Source organism: Liolophura sinensis, chromosome 12, assembly GCF_032854445.1.
Source record: "Liolophura sinensis isolate JHLJ2023 chromosome 12, CUHK_Ljap_v2, whole genome shotgun sequence".
NCBI classification, from domain to species: domain Eukaryota; kingdom Metazoa; phylum Mollusca; class Polyplacophora; order Chitonida; family Chitonidae; genus Liolophura; species Liolophura sinensis.
The window spans coordinates 21,379,301-21,401,955 of record NC_088306.1 but is presented as its reverse complement, the minus strand read 5'-3'; the positions used below and the strand labels follow the sequence as shown (position 1 = coordinate 21,401,955).

Below are 22,655 nucleotides of genomic sequence, written 5' to 3'. Positions count from 1 at the left end.
TGATAGTCTCATGCCCCCAAACATGGATAATTACATAATGATACGCCTGCAAGTTTAAGTGTAGTACTTATAATAAGTTCATAATGGAATTGCGCTTGTTTTCATCAATGTAGGTCTATTATGTCGTTAAGCCTTATCATTATTTAATTACAGTGTATTAACTGGTTCATTCATTTGAATTTAGGTGGCTAAATATGCAGGTCCCTGGATGAAGGTCGGTCCGACAGCTGTGGAATGGGCCCACACTATGACGTCTACGCCCGAAGCTTGATGTCATTCACGAAGGCACTTTACCACGGCGTGATACAGATAGGGTGAGTCCCAGGCGTGTTGAGCTATATATATGACCGGGTTTCACAGTAACCCTAGATGACCGATGTTGACGACAATTTTTGACCTGGATGTTTTGTGAATGGAGGAGCAGTAAAGATGAATGATGAAACCCGACCCATCCCCTGTCACCCCCCCCCCCCCCGCCCGAAGCCCTCCTCCGTTAACCATCCCAAGATAAGACAATTACTCGACATCATCTGGTATCATTTATTGATTTATAGCACGCATACATGATAATCGCATTCCTGTAGATTTTTTTTTTGTTTTGTTCCGCTTCGAAGTCGGGGTAGGGTCATACCAAATACTTTTAAAAGGCCACTTCTTGTTCCCTCATTAGGGGGGGGGGGGGCTCCGTGGCTCAGTTGATTAGCGCGCTAGCGCAGCGTAATGACCCAGGAGCCTCTCACCAATGCGGTCGCCATGAGTTCAAGTCCAGCTCATGCTGGCTTCCTCTCCGGCCGTACGCGGGAAGCTCTCTCAGCAACCTGCGGATGGTCCGGGCTCTGCCATAATGCTGGCCCCCGTCGCATAAGTGAAATATTCTTGAGTGCGGCGTAAAACACCAATCAAATAATTAAATAAATCCCTCACTACGTGCTAAGCACTGGGAGGATAGAGCTGGGAGATAAGACTGCATTGTTGTACAGATGTCAGTATATATCATGTGACTGGATAGGTGTCATTTCTGGTGTTCTGGCAGGACTTTGACGGCATGGATTCGTCCTGCCTTCGTCCTGCCACAAGAAGACACAGTCCTCGTCGTCATATGACTGAAAAATTGTTAAGCACGACGCAAAACTCCATATATATATATATATATATATATATATATATATATATATATATATATATATATATATATATATATATAAGATTGTAAATCTTCCACCTTTTCAAACACTAAAGCACCTTTTTCAGTGGTATTTCTGTCTACAATTATCATGAAGATGATGCTAAAAATGATTTCTTTTGTCATTAAAAAAATGCAAGCTTCATAAACTGTGAAAATTATTTCTCTACACCCCATAGTTTTCTCAGAATGTTTCAGATTATTGGTTACAGAGGCGGTTGAAAAGGTTGACGAATTAGAGTATCCATTTTCGAGGGAGTAGAATTTTACATTCACACCCAGGTATTAAATTGCTTTGTCAAGGCACACAATTTACCATACATGTTGACTATATGCAACTCCATGTATATTTGACTAACTGAGATACTGATAGATTGTTGTGTAGCAGTCAATTATACTATGACAGTCAGTTTTACGGTGGAGGAAACCGGAGTGCTCGATAAACTTCCTATCTTACTGACAAGTTACTGATGAACTTTCCTATTACTGGAAGACCAGTGGTCTTTTACGAAACGTGGGGTCATTTGCACAGTCTAGCATTGGATGAAGACCACTTGTCTTCCACTCGAATGGCGTGCCATGAATGGCTCGAAAGTCAGCGGCACACGTGTTTGGAAATATGTCAGTGTCTTGACACAGGAGCTGTGATTTAGGAGAAAGATTCTTGAGTATGTCGCTTAAAACAAATCAGATAAGTCAAAAAATATATAAGAATCTCGGTATCAGATGAAAAGATAGACCCAGATATCAGGTAACATCCTATTGGCCGGTATTGCGGAAGTGGACTGGCGGTTAGCATGCCAGCATGGCGCAATGACCCAGGAGCCTCCCATGAATGCAGTCGCAGTGAATTCAAGTCCTGCTCATGCTGGCTTCCTCTCCAGCCGAACGTGGGAAGGTTTCCCCCGGGCTCTGCCACCGTAATGTTGGCCGCCGCTGGACACCACTCAAATAAATAAATAAATATTGTCGGGTATTGCCGAAGTGGCCGGGCGGTTAGCACGCCAGCACGGTGCAATGACCCAGGAGCCTCCCATAATGCAGTCGCTGTGAATTCAAGTCTGATAGACATTTAACGGCGCACCGAAGAATGTGTGATCGATGAACTGATTGATTTATCGATGTATCCTACGACTGATGGACATTTAACGCCGCAAGGAAGCGTATTTATAGACTGTGTGCTCAGCTTTATGACTGGAGTAAAATCAATTGTAAACCACGGGATTTTGGCAAGCTACTGACGCACTTTCCAACGTGCAAAGAACACATGTTCACCTGTGTCGTACCAGAGTGAGAAGTAATCTCCCCTGAACTTCATGTAAGACTATATACATGGAAATCATGACTAAGCTGACATGATAATGAGTTTTGGGTACAGCAATAAATATCCTGATATCTTTATTCATAAATGGGCCTTATAATCATTCATTTTAAAACATTTAAACAGGTTGTAATTAAGATTTTTTTATTTCAATATTATAGATGTAATACATATAATTCATACAAAACGACTCCATCGATCTCAATACATGCAGTAAGAATATGTAATAAAGCCTGGCAAGGCAGGAAAAATATCAGTATCTCAGTTAGTCAAATATACATGGAGCTGCATATAGTCAACATGTATGGTAAATTGTGCGCCTTGACAAAGCAATTTAATAACTGGGTATGAATGTAAAATTGTAATACAATTTTGAACATGGCATGATAAAAAGTAAGGGAAGGTCATTAATGAAATTGCCTTTTTAAGAATATAAAGTTAAGTTACGTACAAATAAGCAGAGTATTCTGCGTCCTTTCATGAATATTAGAATGACTGAATGAATAACTATGACATCAACCACTTCGGTCGTATGGGAGACGTATATTTGTTACTGTCTTTACGTCCAAGGACATACAATAAAGCGATCAATAAATATCATCATACATGATCAGATGACAAAAAAAAAAAAAAAAAGGAAAAAAAAAAGATTTAAATGTGTACGTACGCATTTATGCCTTCCACCCTTTTGTCCCTTCCTACTGATGCATGTACTTCATACTTTGTATTTTTGTTTGTAGATACAGCGTGAACTGTCTCGGTTTCATATATAAATATACAAATCGACATGACGCTATGTAAATGGAAGTGTAAAGCTTTAATGAAATTTATGTTAATGAACTTGTTGTTAATGGCGAAATGAATGAAAAAAACTAATGAAATAGACAAAATCAACGACATGTTTGCGTTTACGTTTGCGGCAGTTGTCAAAATTGTCAAACCAGATTGTATATATGCAACATACATACGGTGTTTGAGAGAAACTAATTGACTCAATAATCTAAACTTCGCCTTTTTGTTACCGCTAACAATATCGCCAGAACAAAATTAACTGCATGAATTAATCATATTCTTTGTACAAACGTATATATGATTAGTTGACGTCACGACTCAATGGCGATGAGAATGGCGTCTCCGATGGCGATACTTCCGGCGGTTGTAACGAGCGATGATGTCTAAATCCTGATCGGTGTCAGGCACAACGTGTTGGGAACAGCGAGAATGATTCGGGTTCACTTTACACACGATATGCAGAGTCCATGCAGCCTGCAGGTGCGGAGCCGTCCGCCTCGTTCTTCTCACGTTACCAGCATCACGTGATAGGAATTTGGACAACATGGTGGAGAATTCATCTACAAGGAATGAACAGGCGCAAATGTTACTCATACTTGCACTCACCAGTGAAAGGCAACTTTCAGTCAGGACCTATAGCTTACAAATAGCTTGGAACACAGACTGTCTTCAATTTATCACATCAGAATAATGTCGATATGTATATATGCCACTTTAGTTTGTCCAGTCTTAGCGGCCTGGGTCGCCCAACCACGAATGGTTTACAATTGCAACGTCAAGGTTCTCCGGTTCTCCACCCTTCTAAACTTCGGTTCCGGTTCTCCACCCTTGAAAATGACGGCCATAGTATAGGTGAAAAAAATCTTGGATTGTTAAAACCAATCAAACAAATCACAAAAATACTTAATGTGCCACATATGATAATTACTATTAAAATCGTTATCATTTCTTCGGTATCATATGACAGATTTCCATTGTAGTGGGATGGTTTTAATCCTTAGTAGAACGGCCTACAGTCTAAACCAAAAGATCTTAAAATCTTAAAATTAACATTGGGCATCCAAGTTCACAAATTTTTGGATATGGTACTAAAAGCGGATTTTAGGCACTTTAGAAATACTAACCATTGTTTGATGCGAGTGATGGCGATTGATCCATGGACCGCTTATCGACCTTGACCTCTTCTGTTTCACTCGGAATTGGATATGCCGTGACGTGTAAGGCCAGTTGTATCAAAATGAGGACAATTAGAGAAAACTGCATTCTGTCAGGTTATTGAAGTCTGCAAAGATAAATATTGAGCTTATTGTATTTAAAGTAAAAGAAAGACAAAATATGAAGTAAGGTTCATCATACATACCACTGAAAAATATGCGTAAAATACTTTCAATTGTTTTAAGTGTTAAAAGGCATTTAAATATTTGAATACTATGGTGGGCTTTATGAGCCATACTGACGGTATCTAGGTTCTCTGCGTCACATCATCTTTTTTTCCTGATGTTTACCAGAACCTTGGTAAACATTATTTCAGTAATCTTTTACTCCTGGGTAAAAAGAGTTATTCCAACATTCAATGTCGTGATTAAAGTTGGAAAAACTTTCTGTGACGTCAGAGTTCCTAAACTCTGGTAATATTGTCCATAAAGCCGACCTTAGAATTCAAATGTTTGAAAAAAAAAAAACAACACAAAACAAAACAAAACAAAAAGCAAAACATAAATAAATGAAAATATATTTCTGCATAGTTTTAGGTGATCTATTTAGTGATGTGTACTTCGATTTGTAGAGGTCTTCCTGTAATCAATACATCCACAATCCCTGAAAGGCATCAACGACGTAGTGGGGTTTTCCTTCTGAAATCAAATGGTAAAAATCTCTTTCACGGCATATGTTTAATGAAATTATGTTGTATACAGGTGTTTGCGAGTGTGTTGTGACGAAGCCCGAACTCTGGGAGAGTTCGCAATGTGTTGAATGACTATTTAGTTGATCTTGTCGCAAGGAAACAAACCAATCAAAATTCTTGTTTTGCGTGAACTTCACTTCCAAAAGGTTCAAGGAAGCAAGAATTCGATCGAACGGCGAACGCGCAGGAAGAGATATTTCTTCGCAAATAGTAAACAACAAGTCAATAAGATTGGCAGCAACTAGGTCTGACTTTACTGCGAAAGGAAGAGCGAAAAAAACACGTCCTAACTCTGTGAAACATTTGAAAATTCAAACTTATGGGAACCTCTCGGAACCATTCTCGCCAAAAGAACCCTTAAATACGTGGACAAGTCTCATGTTAACACCAACATATTTAACTGGCTATTATTTGCTGTACTTCACTGTTGTGCATGTGTATTTGATTTCTCAGTTAAAGTGAGAGATGGCATTGTCTTAACTGTGACTTAGAATGAATCCCTAACTGAGGTTAATTGACGAGAGCCCTTATTTCACCGGTTACATGTGACCATTCGTCTACCGCTTCTCTGTTGACGCTGCTCTGGATTTACAGTCTATGATGTAGACTTGCTATATTAGGTATATCACAAATTATCGGTGACATTTTTGTATTGGGGTTAATGAATTGGGATTGTGTAACAACTGCAGTTGAATTAATCTGTATTGGTATTGGCTACGTATGCAACTTGCCGATCAGTCGCGACAGATTGTCCTCGCTCTCGTTAATCGTAGCCCTTGGCAACAGCGATCCAAGCATCGAAGCATTACGACGGGAAATAGATCATATCGCCAACTTTCGCGAGATTTTTTACGCCGCTGACGGATGCATACGTGAATGGTTGCACGTGCAAAATCGGTTCTTGCATGACTGAGGCGGTTTAGCTCATCTATGTGGAATTTTAAAAGCAGTGAGCCACAAAGTAAAATGGTTACGGTTGAGTGCTTCTTATATGACACACCTTGGGGGAATCAGCTGTTTTAAACAGCACCATGGAACAATGCTCGACCTATGCAAGGCTCACAAATATTTCTAGGGTGGATTCGCCCCACTTAGCAAGTATACCACGTATACAATGAAGATGATTGTCTCCAGATCTTGAGCGATATGACAGCGGCGATCAGCTGATCCGGGTCAGCCCAATATAGAGCCCTCTAGGGGAAGATAAAGATCTGGCAGTTTTTCGTATACGTGGTCATTCTTGGCTAGACAAAGTTTCCAAAGTAGTACATGTACATATTCGGGCTGTCAACCATAAGCATCTGTGTCGAAAGTCAAATTCGTAAGACCATTCTCTTTCAATAGAATTAGACTTACAGCATTACACACCCTTAAAACACACGTATTCCATTTGAGCAAGAGTGGGTTAAATGGAAGAAGAAGTCAGTTTACAACGATGCAAGAAAGATATAAAGAATATATTCTATACATATATACGTGTATATTACATGTTTATTAAATCTGAAGAAGTTATATGTATTACACACAAATAGTGAGATGAAAGTGGCATCTGTCAAAGCAAACCACCAGTACTGAGAACTGTGCATCTATCCCAAACTGCATACTGCAAATATACTGTCTCGTATACATTATACGGAGTAGCCATATTACATAATCGGGGGAGTAATTCATACATTTCCGGAATGGAACAGAAAACAACGGTGGCGCTTCGCATATATGCATATTCATAAAGGCAGTATGCCGAAAATTTGAACCAAAAACATAATCGAAAGTGTGTTATTATGGTGCAAAAACGCTGACCGTGTTACTATGAGTTGAGAAAGTCTGCATGGGTGTATCCGGTGTTGACATATTGTAGGCGCCAGGTGCTTGGACTCGTCGCTCTACGGTTGAAACATTTTTTAAAGTTTTTTTTTATGTTTTTTTAAAATAGTTTATATTATGAAACGCGGTTCACATTGTTATACTAACAAAGTCAGTATTGCCATGTTGCACCGAGGCTACCAGACGCCATTACACTCATTTTGTCATAGTCCGCAATTCGTTTTTTTTAAACACATGTGCTGAATTATTCACGAATTGGTGACAAGTGACCAGAGACGCTTGTGTGGCTGCATCTAGCAAGTATGCTGTGCATAATTGTACGTCACGCGTGGGAAAGTTCGTCGGTAACTTGTTTAAGGTATTGGTGGTTTATCCCGTTTCTTCCACCCATTCAAATAACCATTAGATAAACAAATTGATAAAGCCACGTTTGTGAAAGCTGGATCATGAAATACTTCCTTCTGCCGATATAACATCAGTAAGCTACACAATTCTGGAAACCAAATCAATTGCTCCAAGCACAGTGTAACAGGGGAATGTGGGAAATCGCTATGTGGAACTATGTGCATATAATTAAAAAGCGTACAGCATAGAGAGTAAAACCAGAGCAGCGACAACAGTGTGTCAGTTTACCTCATTCAGGATTTTATTCTGACTGTCCACGTAAATTGCTAAATCGTAGCAACTTAGAAGCCCCCCTAGCACCACGGCTTAAGAAGAATTAGGTTAAAAAATGTTAATTGCAATTTATAAGACATGACTGGTCTGGAATTACTTATATACGATGAAAACTCCTGGTCGAACTCTGCATATGTACTTGATCAAGTGAGTGTCCTTTACATTGTGGTTAGGGGCAATATATGCATCGTCTTGAATCAAAAAAGATATTAGCTATCGACAACTTATATATCAGATTGATACACGATTTGAATACGGTTTTCACCCATTTGCCCAGAACATTCCCTGCGTCTTTCCAAATTCACTGAAACTGTTGACTGCTTCTATGGGTATGATTCCGTCTTGATTTCCTTCTTCTATACTTTCTCAGCTGTTTGGTAATTTCTCTTAAAAGTCGTTTGGGAATTAACTTTGCGATCATTGACCTTGAGCGTTCATTTTGGTTGACGGCTGGTATACGAATGTCTGTTTTGACGCATAGATATGAACAGTTGCCATCAAAATCCGTTACATATTCAATGCATTAACGAAATATAGTACACGTCATGGACAACGAGGAAATTTCGCCCCTAGGGCATCCCTTACGTCTTAAATTTCAGTATCATTGGAAAACTGTTAACTGCATCTCTTTACATGCCACCGACATAAACAGTTGCAGAGTGGGATAACTCCTATTTTGAGCGACGCACTTGCGAGAATTGCGTTGCTCGAAATGAGAGCTACTCTACTCCTCAGTCCGAATGTCTCTTTTTTTTTATAGTTCTTTGTGAGGGGGGTGGGGGTGGGTCCTTGTTGAGCGTTGTTGTAGAAACTGTTCTTGACGATTTGGTACAAGAATCTCTGATGATACGACGCCTAAATAGATTGATTTGGACTGCTCGTCAGTAAGTAGTGTTGGGGCCAAGCCTTACTATGCAGTTTGGCAATCTTTGGCCGCAAAGTTTCGCAATGCTAGATTAAATAAAGATAACATTTTTAAGCCATACAGAGGAATATTGCATATACTATGGCTATACGACGGCGGTAGGGTTTATACGTGGAGGAAGAGTGTAAAGGAAACCACAGCACCTTGTCCGACACCCCTGATGAAACTCCTGGCCTAAGACAGCAGATGAACCAACGACAGAAATGACACGGCGATAAACTTGCAGTTAAGCACAGTTTTCAATGAATGAATGAATGAATGAGTGAGTGAATGAATAAATAAATGAATGATTCATCTACTTCAGCAGCATTACAGCCATACCGAGCAAGAACATTTTAAAACCAAAAGACAGCATACGGCATAGTTGTGGACAAGATTACGAAGAAAGTGTTGCGTACATATTAAAACAATTAAGGTGTTGGAGAAGCTGAGAATACCCCATTATATAAAAAATCATGGGAAAAATATACATATTTGCTTAAAATTTTGACAAAGACGCAGTATGCGGGAAATAAAAAAGTTAACATTTTAAATATAACGCATTTCAAAAAAAAAGAATTTAATTTCACATTCCACAGTATTAACCAGTAAAATAAAGGTAGCTGAAACCTTAATAAAATGTATTAGAAATTATGTATCAGGGACAGATTCCATACAGTGGTTTTGTACTTGAGCCAAAATTTTAAACTTCAACATGTTGCCAGGGTAATGGGCTAAGAAGTTCAAATTATGATACGTTTATCTAAACATAATCCCCACAACAGTTATTCCTAATTTTAACTTCTGTGTTTTAAAAATAAGCGTTTTAAACAAATTACACATTTTGACGTTAGTTCAAATTGTTTTTGTGGAATATACACCAGAGTGAAGTATGTATACATATATATATATATATAAACTAACCTCGTGTATTATGCCCCTAGCTAGTGGGCTCCGGTGATATAGCTCTGTCTTCCTTCAGCTCAATCTGCCTTGAATGCCAATGAAGCCGATCAGCTGTTTTTCGCTCTAGTAAACTCATTCAAACCGCAATCCGTCTTCTTCGAGTTAGACTGGTATTAAAAGAGTACGTGGCCCTATTCACATGTAAATTAAACCACGAACACCCACATTAATATCTCACTTTAATTGCTCACCAAGAACTGCGAGGAACGTGAAAATTGGCGGCAAATGTATGAAGGGAGAAGAAATGGTTTTGTAGCCGCCAGCAAAATATCACGCCACAACGCCGGCAATGCCATATTTGGAACCGGCATGATGGCCTAGTTACCGAGCTGGATTCTGATTGGATCATCGTGGAGGAGTAGCTAGGGGTGTGTCAGGGGATCGCGCTTGGCCTGGCCAACAGCTTAGTATGCTTAAATTAAGAGCACAAGGTAAAACAGTATCTGAGATTCGCATAGCACGTACGTGTGTTTTCTTCTTCTTCTTCATCTCATTTTTATCAGACAACGCAGAACAGCTTCTGGAACATCTGGAGGGTGTTTCCTGACAGATGGGCGCATGTATATACAGTGTATGTCGGCTGTTTACAATATTCAGGGATTCGCACCCTTCAAGGTCACGTATGATGTTTTCTCCAGCTTTCGTCCTTGTTGTGCTGAAGTTGTTTTCGCCCGAAGAGTTGTTTTTGTCCTAGTTTGAAATCAGGTCGCACGGTAACCAAGATTTCCAAAATTCCGAATAGTGTGACGTGTACATAAGCATGATATGATTTATCAATCCAAGAGCCCTTAATGGACAATATCGCCTTATACACGGCAGTAATCTCCAGATAATTAAAGGACTCGTTAATTCTTGAATCACCCACTCATTCACTTGCCCACTCACTCACTCACTCGTTCGAATCTCAAGCACTCTTTCTCTTAATGTCTCTTACTGACTCGCACATTCACCCGCTCCCGGTCGTGGGTTTACCCGGGCTCTGCCCAGTTTTCTCCCACCACTGGGCTGGCCGCCGCCGTATAAGTGAAATATTCTTGAGTACGGCGTAAAACACCAATCAAATAAATAAATAAATCACTGTCTCGTTCTCTCTTTCGTTCACTCACCCATTCACACACCCATTCACTCACTCGCTCATCTTTCACTGATTCATTGACACATCACTCACTCACGCACTCATATACCCACACTTCCCCCTCCCAGGGCACGACACATGTACTTCATGATAATGCACTGTATGACATTCACTCCACAAAGCTGTACTGTATGACATGAATATGGATGTAGCCAATAATATGCAATGTATAAGCTGTCTCGTGTGTGGTGTATAAGCATCCTCGTGTGTGGTGTATATAATCACTCTCGTGTATGGTGTATAAGCATCCACGTGTATGGTGCATTAGCATCTTCGTGTTTGGTGTATAAGCATCCTCGTGTGCGGTGTATAAGTATCAACGTGTGTGGCGTATAAGCATCCTCGTGTGTGGTTCATAAGCATCCTCGTGTGTGGTTCATAAGCATCCTCGTGTGTGGTGTATAAGCATCCACGTGTGTGGTGTGTAAGAATCCTCATGTGTGGTGTATAAACATCAGCGTGTACGGTGTATAAGCATCACTGTGTTTGGTGCATACGCATCCTCGTGTGTGGTGCATAAGCATCCTCGTGTGTGGTTCATAAGCATCCTCGTGTGTGGTTCATAAGCATCCTCGTGTGTGGTGTATAAGCATCCACGTGTGTGGTGTGTAAGAATCCTCATGTATGGTGCATAAGCATCCTCATGTAGGGTGTGTAAGCATCCTCGTGTTTGGTGTATAAACATCCTCGTGTGTGGTGTATAAGCATCACTGTGTTTGGTGCATAAGCATACTCGTGTGTGGGTATAAGCATCCTGGTGTGAGGTGCATAAGCATCCTCGTGTATGGTGCATAAGCATCCTCGTGTGTGGTGCATAAGCATCCTCGTGTTTGGTGCATAAGCATCCTCGTGTGTGGTGCATAAGCATCCTCGTGTTTGGTGTATAAGCATCCTCGTGTGTGGTGAATAAGCATCCTCGTGTGTGGTGTATAAGCATCACTGTGTTTGGTGCATAAGCATTCTCGTGTGTGGGTATAAGCATCCTGGTGTGAGGTGCATAAGCATCCTCGTGTATGGTGCATAAGCATCCTCGTGTGTGGTGCATAAGCATCCTCGTGTGTGGTGTATAAACATCCACGTGTATGGTGCATAATCCTCCTCGTGTTTGGTGTATAAGCATCCACGTGTATGGTGCATAAGCATCCTTGTGTTTGGTGCATAAGCATACTCTTGTGTGGCTCATAAGCATCCACGTGTGTGGTGTATAAGCATCCACGTGTGTCGTGCGTAAGCATCCTCATGTGGGGTGTGTAAGAATCCTCATGTATGGTGTATAAGCATAAGCGTGTATGGTGTATAAGCATCGTCGTGTGTGGTATATAAGCATCACCGTTTGCGGTGTATAAGCATCCACGTGTGTGGTGATAAGGATCCTCGTGTACGGTGTGTAAGCAGACCGTTTTGTATAGCCAAAGCTGTCGTCTAGGTTTATTTAACATTGTCGCCAGTATAAATAAACATCTTCCTATAGAGTGGAATAAGCCTCATTATCTATCATCATCTACATCTGTATAAGCATCAATATCTGTCATCATCTAGGTCTTTATAGGCATCATTAGCTAGGCTTGTTCCGGCATAATCAAGGTCAGTATAAGCATCATCATCTAGGCCTGTATGTGCATCATCATCTAGCCATGCATGTGCATCATCATGTAGGCTTGTATTAGCATCATGATCTAGGTCTGTATAAGCACCATCATCAATGGCTTGTACAGGCACCAACCTCTAGGTCTGTATAAGTGTCAAAATCTAAGTTTGTATACGTATCATCATTTAGAGTTGTACAGGCATCATCATCTAGGCTTGTACCAGTGTCATCTAGGTATATGTGCGTATCACCAGCTGGGCTTGTATAAGTGTCACCATCTAGGCTTGTTTCAGCGTCATCTATATCTTTGTGGGGATCATCAGCTGGGCTTGTATAAGTGTCACCATCTAGATCTATATACACCATCATCTAGGTCTGTATGAACATCAGCTTCTATGTGTGTATGAATATCATCATCTAGGCATGTACAGGCGTCATCATATAGGTCTGTATAAGCACCATCATCTAGGTCTGTATGAGCACAATCATCTAGGTCTGTATGAGCACCATCATCTAGCTCTGTATGAGCATCACCATCTAGGCCTGTGCGAGCAACATCATCTAGGCTTATAGGAGCATCATCATCTAGGCCTGTATGGGCATCATCATCTAGGGCTGTGCGAGCATCATCATCTAGGCTTGTAGGAGCATCATCATCTAGGCCTGTATAAGCACCATCATCTAGGTCTGTATGAGCATCATCATCATCTAGGCCTGTATAAGCACCATCATATAGGTCTGTATGAGCACAATCATCTACGTCTGTATGAGCACCATCATCTAGCTCTGTATGGGCATCATCATCTAGGTCTGTATGAGCATCAGCATCTAGGCCTGTGCGAGCAACATCATCTAGGCTTATAGGAGCATCATCATCTTGGTCTGTATGAGCACCATCATCTAGGTCTGTATGAACATCATTATCTAGGTCTGTATGAGCACCATCATCTAGGTCTGTATGAGCACCGTCATCTAGGTCTGTATGAGCATCATCATCTAAGTCTGTATGGGCATCATCATCTAGGTCTGTATGAGCATCATCATCTACGCCTGTATGAGCATCATTATCTAGCTCTGTATGAGCATCATCATCTAGGCCTGTATAAGCATCATCATCTAGGCCTGTATGAGCATCATCATCTAGGCCTGTATAAGCATCATCATCTCGGTCTGTATAAGCATCATCATCTAGGTCTGTATGAGCAACAGCATCTAGCTCTGGATAAGCACCATCATCTACGCCTGTAGAAGCATCATCATCGAGGCCTGTATAAGGATCATCATCTAGGCCTGTATAAGCATCATCATCTAGGTCTGTATAAGTATCATCATCTAGGCCTGTACACTTATCCGTCGACTTCAAAGGTCAAGGGCCAGACAATCGCACAAGCCAGACCCAACTGAACTTTAAACATATCAAGGAATATTTGAATGCATCATTCATTCAGTCTTACATAGCATTTTGTATTTTTTTTTAATTAAAATACAGAAATACTTGGTTTGTGAATGATTTTTTGGAACAATTAATGTTTGGTTTACTGCATGATGTCAGCCCCAATTTGGTTGACATTATCAGTTCCAGGGTGTACCAGCGTTATGTTTAAACAGGGCAGAGGTTTCGTTCAGAAGGATATCTCGGTGACTTTGACACTGTGACCCTGGCACTGCTTCGTTTATATCAGTCGAGGAACAGGCACGTGTAGCTGACACAGAACGAAAGGGCCCGGGGCCATATACGCGTTCATGTACATTATATCAACAGGATAATGTTTTGTCCTGTGGAATTATTAACGGTTTACGATTTTGAAATCTGAATTGGATGCCATGCCAACAATATCGACTGTCTTTCCTGCGCCAATGAAAACGAAAGGTTGACAGCTTCTTTCTTACTTGTTTCCGCCTTTATTTACTATCCATATATTATTTCTTACATCTTCATTTCGGGGACTAGTATTTTAGGTTGTCTGCGGTAATGGACTCAGGACACCTCTTTATGGTTTACGAGTGGTATACGGTTGCCAGACGTGATGTTATGTACAACACAGCTGCAAAAGTTTACTCAGAAAATCCTGTATTCAAGGAACACGCATTTATAATCGCACGAGACAAAGATCTGGTTATAACAAGCCCAGCTGAGGTCCCGTGACCGGATATTTGTCAGGTACTGATTTGGTGAGGGTTTTTTTTCTACCCAGCCCAGGCATTTCTTGCGGCTTAACCATAAAAGGGACTCATCCTCATCCACATCAGGCTAGGTTATAATGTGGAATGTGTATTTTTGAGCGCCCATAGTGTCTTACCTTTTACGAACGTGGATCGTCTGATTAGAATACTTTTATGGGTACCTGGAGTAATCATAAATTAATTTTTGAAGTCAGAAAAGGACTTCTGACTTCTGTGGATATTTTTTTTTGTTGAAACTATGCGTTAAAACAGAAACTCTGATACCAGTCAACAACCAATAAGGACGTTCCAGGTCAATAATCGCAAGGCCAATTCTCAAAACGACGTATAACACAAACCACCAAAGAACTAAGAAAATATATTAAGTACGAAAACAGGACGGAATTACGCAAAGGGAAGCAGTCAACAGTTTTCAGTGATGTTGGAAAGACGCAAGCTATGTTTTAGTCGATTGAGTGAAATCAGTATTCAAATCGTGTACCATGCTAGAATATAAGTTGTCGATAACAAAATATGTATGTCAGCTGCTCTTTGATTGCAACTGTTTATACATCTAGCGTGACGATCTGATTCAACGCGATGAATATCTGGCGTCGGGTTAAATACAATTAGACACAGTCATGAAGCAGAGAATGTACCGCTAATATACTAAAGGGCTGTGAATTCAGTCCACTTATCCACGCTCATGCGTTTTATTGATATTTATCAACATGATTTGTTGGTTTTAGTTTAACATCGTTCTTAACAACATTGTTGCCCCATTGTTGTAAACCCCACCCGTGGCAATATACTGGGAGTGCTTCATCACTGAAATGCCATGCCGAATATTTGGTTTGTGCTCTATGCTAAACTAGAGACATTCTCACTTACGTGACGGCATGCGGGGTTACAGGTGGATGAAACTTTTGGTCGAAGATGGAGAACATTGAACTTCTCAAACTACCGATGAATTATAAGGAATTAAATTAAGACGTATTCGTGTAAAGAAAAACTGACAACAGTTTTTTTATAATGTTAGAAAGATTTTAATTTGAAATTTGATTCAATTTGAAACTTTAATTCAGTTAACATCTTCCTAATGTAACTTGATATAGGAAACGATTTTAAAAGTGATTAAAATGGTCAAATATGTTAAACTGACGGACAAGTTTGAATGCAACTTTCCAAACGAATCACATGCACATGTATGTCAAGTAATGCGCCTGTACGTTGTTGTGCGTGTTTTGGCACTTGCATATAATGAGCCATTTACCCGTATCCTTCAATCGTTGACATTTATTAACTCTGTTTTCTGTGTTCTATTTTCTAGAACATACATACGAACTGGAATGCTCCCTGCTTTGTAGAATAGCACAGTATGACACCGCGGAGAGTCAGCTATGGTGTCCGAGTATTGTGACACGCTTTGGTATTTCGCCTGTTTTGACGTTTCGTTTGAGATTCGCTGATACAGAAAGCTAAGTTCACTCATTCCTGAACAATTCAATAAACTGCACAGACATCAAGCTCACCAAGCCACTAAGCAGTTAGTCTGCCAACCTGTCAGGCGGTCTCTCAATTTATGAGGAAATATGACATGTTTCCTCATGTATTTCTAGAGCAATGGCGTCTAATAAGTTGCAATTAACATCACTACATCTAATTTTGCTTAAACCATCGTGCTGGGAGGCGTGTAAATTTGCTACTATTTATGAACAGTCTTTACATGAACAGTTAGAATAAAACTCTGACAGATGTAAATTGACAAGATGCTGTATTTCACCCGTTACGTATGACCATTTGCCAGCTGTCACACTGTCTCTGCTCTGGTCTTACTCTCTATGCGATGTAACCGATGACCATGGCAGCACGAAACTAAAGAGGAAATTAACACAAAATAAAAATTTTAGAAGACAATAATAAATTTATTCATGACAAAATAAGACATGTAGATAGAGCTCAAGACACACAAAAAAGACGTCACATAGTGAAAAGGAAATAAATTAAAATGAAATAATGAATGAATTTCCAGTGTCATTTCCTACATGCGCGCGATCAGCTTGACGTGAGTCGATGGATGAAGTGAATTATGTTCTCTAGGGTTGTAGTTTTTCTGTAGTAGAAACGCCATACAAAATCAGAGTTCTGCACTCCATTCATATTGCATGTTGAATAAACACACACAAGTAGCTATCACAGATTGGTCACGAGACGTTTTCGTGTATCACAGGTTCAGCTCTGGTAAGTTTGACGCCGACTTGGTCAAGATGGCCGTCACCAAAGCCTTCGTTACAGTGCCCGGTAATCTTCGATCAACGGACAGTTACGTAAATTCCCGAGTCAATAAAACTGGCCAGTTCGTTGTTCGCCGGATTAATACTTGGAAGATTCTGGTCTCCGGTAGGGGCGACGCCTTCTGGACGAACTACGATAAGAAGACCGACACAGCTGGGGGGTGCGCGAACACATGATCATCTGCGCATGCGCCATCTGACGTTTGGCTCGTACTGCATGATGGGATCCGATCAACTTTGCCCAAAACGAACTCGATGGATTTTCTGTAAGGAAAAAAATTAAATAGACCCTGAGCACTCTGACTTACAAGAATAAAACAGTACTGTAGCACATTAAACATATCTGCAAGGAAAATATTTTATCATAATGTTGTAATGATTTATTTTACATTAAGTGAAAGCATGGTACATCAAATGTCTTGATGTCTGGTGACTTAATGGAAATGTCCAACTGCAAACGAACTCTGTGTCATTTTTACTGATTTATCTTTGGCAAACCGTACAAATACACAAAAACGTTGATAGTCTGTAAAAGGCATTATGATAAATATATCATTAAGAGTCTAGAATGCTTTTAAAATTATTTAAATTGTTTGCTGCTAAAAGTTTTGACGCCGTGCTAAAATATTTCACGTCCTGAACTGGTGTCTGGAAAGAGGAAACTCATGAGAACCCAAAGGAAGCCACTGGGGTCATGGGTTACTGCTAAAACTGATAAAATGCCTGGTCTACATGTAAAACTATAGCGAAGCTTTAAGCCATGAACGTTTCAAGCAGATGTGTTAAGTATACAAGTATGTCCTACAAAGCCTGAGAGCACGAGAATTTCAATAGATTTGTTAGGTACATGTGTAGGTTCTGCAAAGCCTAAAGACATGAGCATTTCAGTAGATTTGTTAATATGTTCTACAAAGCCTTATGGCGCGAGCGTTTCAATAGATTTGTTGGGTACATGTGTAGGTTCTGCAAAGCCTAATGACATGAGCATTTCAAGCAGATTTGTTAGTATGTTCTACAAAGCCTTATGGCGCGAGCGTTTCAATAGATTTGTTGGGTACATGTGTAGGTTCTACAAAGCCTAAAGACATGAGCATTTCAAGTAGATTTTTTAAAATGTTCTACAAAGCCTTATGGCGCGAGCGTTTCAAGTAGATTTGTTAGGTACATGTGTAGGTTTTTGCAAAGCCTAAAGACACGAGCATTTCAAGTAGATTTGTTAAAATGTTCTACAAAGCCTTATGGCGCGAGCGTTTCAAGTAGATTTGTTAGGTACATGTGTAGGTTCTGCAAAGCCTGAAGACTTGAGCGTTTCAAGTAAATGGTATAAACTGCTTACCAAAATCAAGCCTGGAAGCTTCGTACATCGGCCTTGTTCCAGTCGGAGAGGCCATGATGACCTGGGCCATCAGGACAAGTGAGAGACCTGTGCAGCAAAGGACACTCCAGAAGTTCATGGTGCAACGAAGGTTCTGTAAGAAACGAGAACATAAGAAAAATTAATGAATTTGCATGGGGAAGATTTCCTATGAGACGAACGAAGGCATGAATCTGTTATCAGATGAAGAGAGGGTTATGTAAAGGCGTATTACCCGTAACCTAAGTAATGTAGAAAGCACTGATGCCAGACAAAGTTCCAACATGGAAAGCATTGAGAAACAATGAAAGGCGGGTTTCTTGATAAAACCTTTAGGATTATTGGAAGAACAAGTCTTTTTCACTCACCAGAATCGCAGAGTTCCAGACAAAAATGTAATCGACGATGAGAGATAATCTGAAGAAGTGGCAGCTGAAAGCAATGTTTGATATGCCTATGCAAGCACGGACAATTTCAGTTCAGACCAAACGCCGGTTAAAGTTTTTATACTACCGTGCCGGCTTTGACGTTAACATAAGGGAGCCGTGATTGGCTGTCCCGGCACGCCTTTGCGGTTTAGCGGTTATGATTGGTAAGTGTGGTTTCCGCCCCCGTCTGGTGATAGTATGAATAAAGGTCTGAGATGACCTGGCAAACGACGGACTCTTCAAGCCTTGTCCCGATCCAGCCTTTATCGCGGTCAAGGCCTTCCGCTGAGATCATTGACGTCCTGGAAGACGTCCGCGTATGCACCTAAATATATGTGCGCACATACACCCAATGTAACATTAATGGTAAAATCTTAAAAAGGGGAAAAACCTTTAACTTACCGCAAACCCGTTATTTCCGGCCTAGAAAATCAGCTGATTTCACGGTCTGAGCACATGCTATTCAGTTTGAATTTCCACTAAATGATTGCTCCTTGCAAGCCAGCATGAATCGCTCAGTGTATGATCATTACTGACTAAATCCGCGAAGTGAATGCTTTGTTTCCTGTAACTTTGAACTGTATTTAAAAATTTAGACTGGTACAGATTTTCAGACATTTCACATTTTAGGGAGATAATATGATCTGGAGAGGAAAAGTACGAAGAAAGGCATAATATGTATAGATCTAAGAGATCAGAATTTTGAAAGGCAACTTTAAATTCCCACATGCGGAAAGTTCGTCAATAACTTACAAAAAGTCAATGGTTTACACCGGGCACTCCAGTTTCCTCCATCTGTAAAAATGCCCACCGTCGGGTAAGTAAAATTTTTTTCAGTACAGCTACAGAGCCCCCAATCAAAGCATTTATTCAAATTAAACCCTGCTTGTGAATGCTCTTGAAAATAACGAAAAGGTGAAACGATGATTTTGATGAATCTTTTGTGTGATTCGTGCATCCATAAAGCATAAACACCGATAAAAGAAATAAATAATAAAATAATTTTGTTGCACACTGGCCTTATTACAATTAAAAGAAACAGTTCAGTAAAGAATAGGCAATGGAAAATCGTACGTTGACACTAGTTAGTGAATATTTTGGTATCGGTATCGTAATTAAAAAGTATTATCACTGGCATCAGGTATATGTTAATAAAGGCTTGAAGGTATGTTGAGGTAGTTGTCGAGATCAAAGTTAATTTTGAAAATGTTCAGTTATTTTTAATAGTGCAGTGTGTATTATTTGGCGCATTATAGCGTGGAATGAACAATCATTTCGAATTCAAACTTTTCCTCTCTACCGACGTATCTGCGATTAAGTACGGTAGTATTTTTAGGAAGCCCTGCGTTGACAGAAGCCTAACCCAGGAAGACTGTACCCAGTACACACTCCCACGCAATGTCATATCAGAGTAGTGCGCGTAGTACATTAAGCTCTTCACGCACGTGGGTTATAAAAGGGCGTGGTAATTTTATTGAGCTGGACAATGTACTTAACGTAACTTTAAGAAATACGCATGGAAATATCCATGAATGTAATTCACAAACGTCCCTTCCTAATTTGGCCATCTTTATGCTATCACCGACCAATCAAAGTTGGACAGGTAATCGCCTGAGCAGAATAATATTTGCATAATCATGCATAACGCGTCACGTGACCGATTTCAGCTACATGTTCAGTTCAATGTGTCATTCTTTCATTGGTGATAGTCAGTTACGGATTTTTATGAATGAGATTTTATGAATGAATGCAACATGACTCTACCATCGTGACATCTGGCCTGACCGGAAACTCCGTGTATAACTGATACGACCGCTCTACATTCCGCAGTCATTGACGTTCTCGTATTTCAGTGGATAATATTTCTCTGGATGGTCAGTGATATCTGTCCGTCCGGCATCTGCCGGGGATTTCGGGACGAGAGGAAAGCTGATAGTGGTAACTTAAGCAGACTTGTTTTCTTCTGTGTCTCTCGCGATATCCCACAAACAGCGGGTAGGAGTTGGGAGTTTGAAGATCCTCGTAAACATGTATTAAATGACCATTTGTTATTTTCAACACCTTTAGTTAAAATTTATCTTATCCGCTTACCCATGGTTAAAACATTTGAATCGAATTTTTCGCGAGACACTTTCTTCTTTCTATATTATAATGCGGCTTTTTATAAAGGGTTTAACTTTTAATGTTCAAGTATATAATGGTATGTAATCCCAAGCCATTCCGCCATTTTTAACTGCACTCAGTGACATGCTTTTCGGTCAGATACATAGCTTACCCCCATCCACTCTCCTTGGCTCCCCACGAGGTTTGTCTGGGTGGTTTGTGGCTTTTATATGTGTAAAGCATAACACACGGGTTAATTCATCTATTCATTCTTCCGTTTGGTTTTTCATTCATTTATTCAATCATTCATTCATTCGGTAATTCACTGATTCATCCATATTCGTTTATTGATTGATTCATTCATTTGCGTTCATTCATTCATTCATTCATTCATTCATTCATTCATTCATTCATTCATTCATTCATTCATTCATTTTCATTCATTCATTCATCCACTAACCCCACCTTACCCAGATATCAAAGCTCTGGATCGCTGCAGGTACCAGGCTCGATGAGGTTGCAGGTTCTAATCCGGCTCTGGCTATCTCTGGTGCGGTTTTGAATGAAGAGGTGAGTGGCGCTCTGGTTTCCATCTCCCCAAAAAACTGACCCCCGTCATATAAGTGAAAACACGCTGTTATTCACCCATCAATCAAACAAATAAGCCATTGATGCGTTCACTCGATCGTTAGTTCGTTCATTCTTGTTTCATTTATGAAGGACGATTTCATATACATACATGATACATATACAGAGATTTCCACTTTTTCCATTTATTGTTCTCCATGGTACTGCTCTTTTGCACCAAAGAATTTCCACAACAGCAGCCAGCAATATTTCTTCCGAGGTCTTCGTTGTTTTTCTCTTGTAGTATTCGTACACGGATAACTAATCTGGCAATAAAGGCCATTTTTACAGATCTGTGTGTAACTTATACGATTGGTGGTTTGTTTCTGTACTCAAGGATACCTGACTTGCCTGACGGCGAACTGAGGTATTGGTGCAGGTTGCCGAGTGGAGCACAGATGGGAAACCGAGTGGAGCACAGGGGAAACCCGAATGAATGCCAGAGGGAAACCAACATCAGGCAGAAATGGATTTGAACCCAGAGGAAAACTGAATGGGGTCCACTGGGAAATCAAGTGGAGCCCAGCAGGAAACGAAGTGGAGCCCCGTGGGAAAGCGAATCGATTCCAGGAGGAAATAAAATGGATCGCGGGGAGAAAAAGGTGGATTCAACGGGTAAACCGAGTTGATCCCAGGGTTAAATTGAGTGAACACGTGTGAAAAATCGAGTATTAAATGGAATCGAATAATAAATAACATTATATTCTGGTGCTATTGATGCCCACGAGTGTTTTATTTTGCGTATTACCCAGTTTCTGACAGGAGACGTGATAAGTGGTAAATAACACCTCTTATCACTACTAGCTTCCAATAGTTCACATCATACATTTCAGTTTGAAATTCCGTGTTTTTTGATATGCATTGCCAAAGGAAATGATAGTAGAGGGAGAGCTTAAATTACTGGCATCTATCACACGACAAAAAATACCATCTCTTCTCCTACTATACAGAACAAGCATGACCCGTTTCTGCCTCATAGGCTCTGGAAAATTGCATATTACTCGTCAGCCTATAAGACATAAAATTAACGTATTTAAGCGTATCATATCTGTAAAAAAGATCACAATAATCGTTATAAAAAGCAAATATGCACAATTAACATGTACCTAATTTTTTGCTAAGAATAGAAAAGTAGTTAATTGGGCACTAATTTTCCCAGAAAAGTCCAAAATGTTCCTCTAGGGATACAAAAGGCTTGTACTCCGTCTTAGTCTTGGTCAATTTGGTGGACAGTTTAAAAAAGTTCTGTGTTTTCTACCCAATGCCATTGTTTTACAAGAAAATAAGATAGAATTTCGAAGGATTTGATAATTTTGTCGTCTTGATTTTGTATACTGTGTATATCACATGTGCTTCCATGTCTATATCAATGGGTTGGTTGTTGTCCTG

General features: G+C 40.1%; 1 protein-coding gene and 2 long non-coding RNA genes across 3 annotated transcripts; all 3 read right to left on the bottom strand.

Annotated features, from left to right (window-relative positions):
* Positions 1-2,631: 2,631 nt before the first annotated feature.
* Positions 2,632-9,798, bottom strand: LOC135479545 (uncharacterized). The gene is made up of 3 exons (XR_010445859.1): positions 9,533-9,798; positions 4,421-4,578; positions 2,632-3,856 (listed from the first exon to the last, which is right to left on the bottom strand). It is a non-coding gene; the product is annotated as an uncharacterized LOC135479545 (long non-coding RNA).
* A 2,839-nt stretch (positions 9,799-12,637) lies between these two features.
* On the bottom strand, positions 12,638-15,361 carry LOC135479796 (serine-aspartate repeat-containing protein I-like). The gene is made up of 2 exons (XM_064759702.1): positions 15,352-15,361; positions 12,638-13,587 (listed from the first exon to the last, which is right to left on the bottom strand). The coding sequence occupies exons 1-2, from the start codon at positions 15,359-15,361 to the stop codon at positions 12,638-12,640; spliced, it is 960 nt and encodes a 319-aa protein (XP_064615772.1).
* Positions 15,362-16,370: 1,009 nt separating this feature from the next.
* On the bottom strand, positions 16,371-18,563 carry LOC135479672 (uncharacterized). The gene is made up of 3 exons (XR_010445880.1): positions 18,477-18,563; positions 18,091-18,223; positions 16,371-17,018 (listed from the first exon to the last, which is right to left on the bottom strand). It is a non-coding gene; the product is annotated as an uncharacterized LOC135479672 (long non-coding RNA).
* Between the last annotated feature and the right edge of the window lie 4,092 nt (positions 18,564-22,655).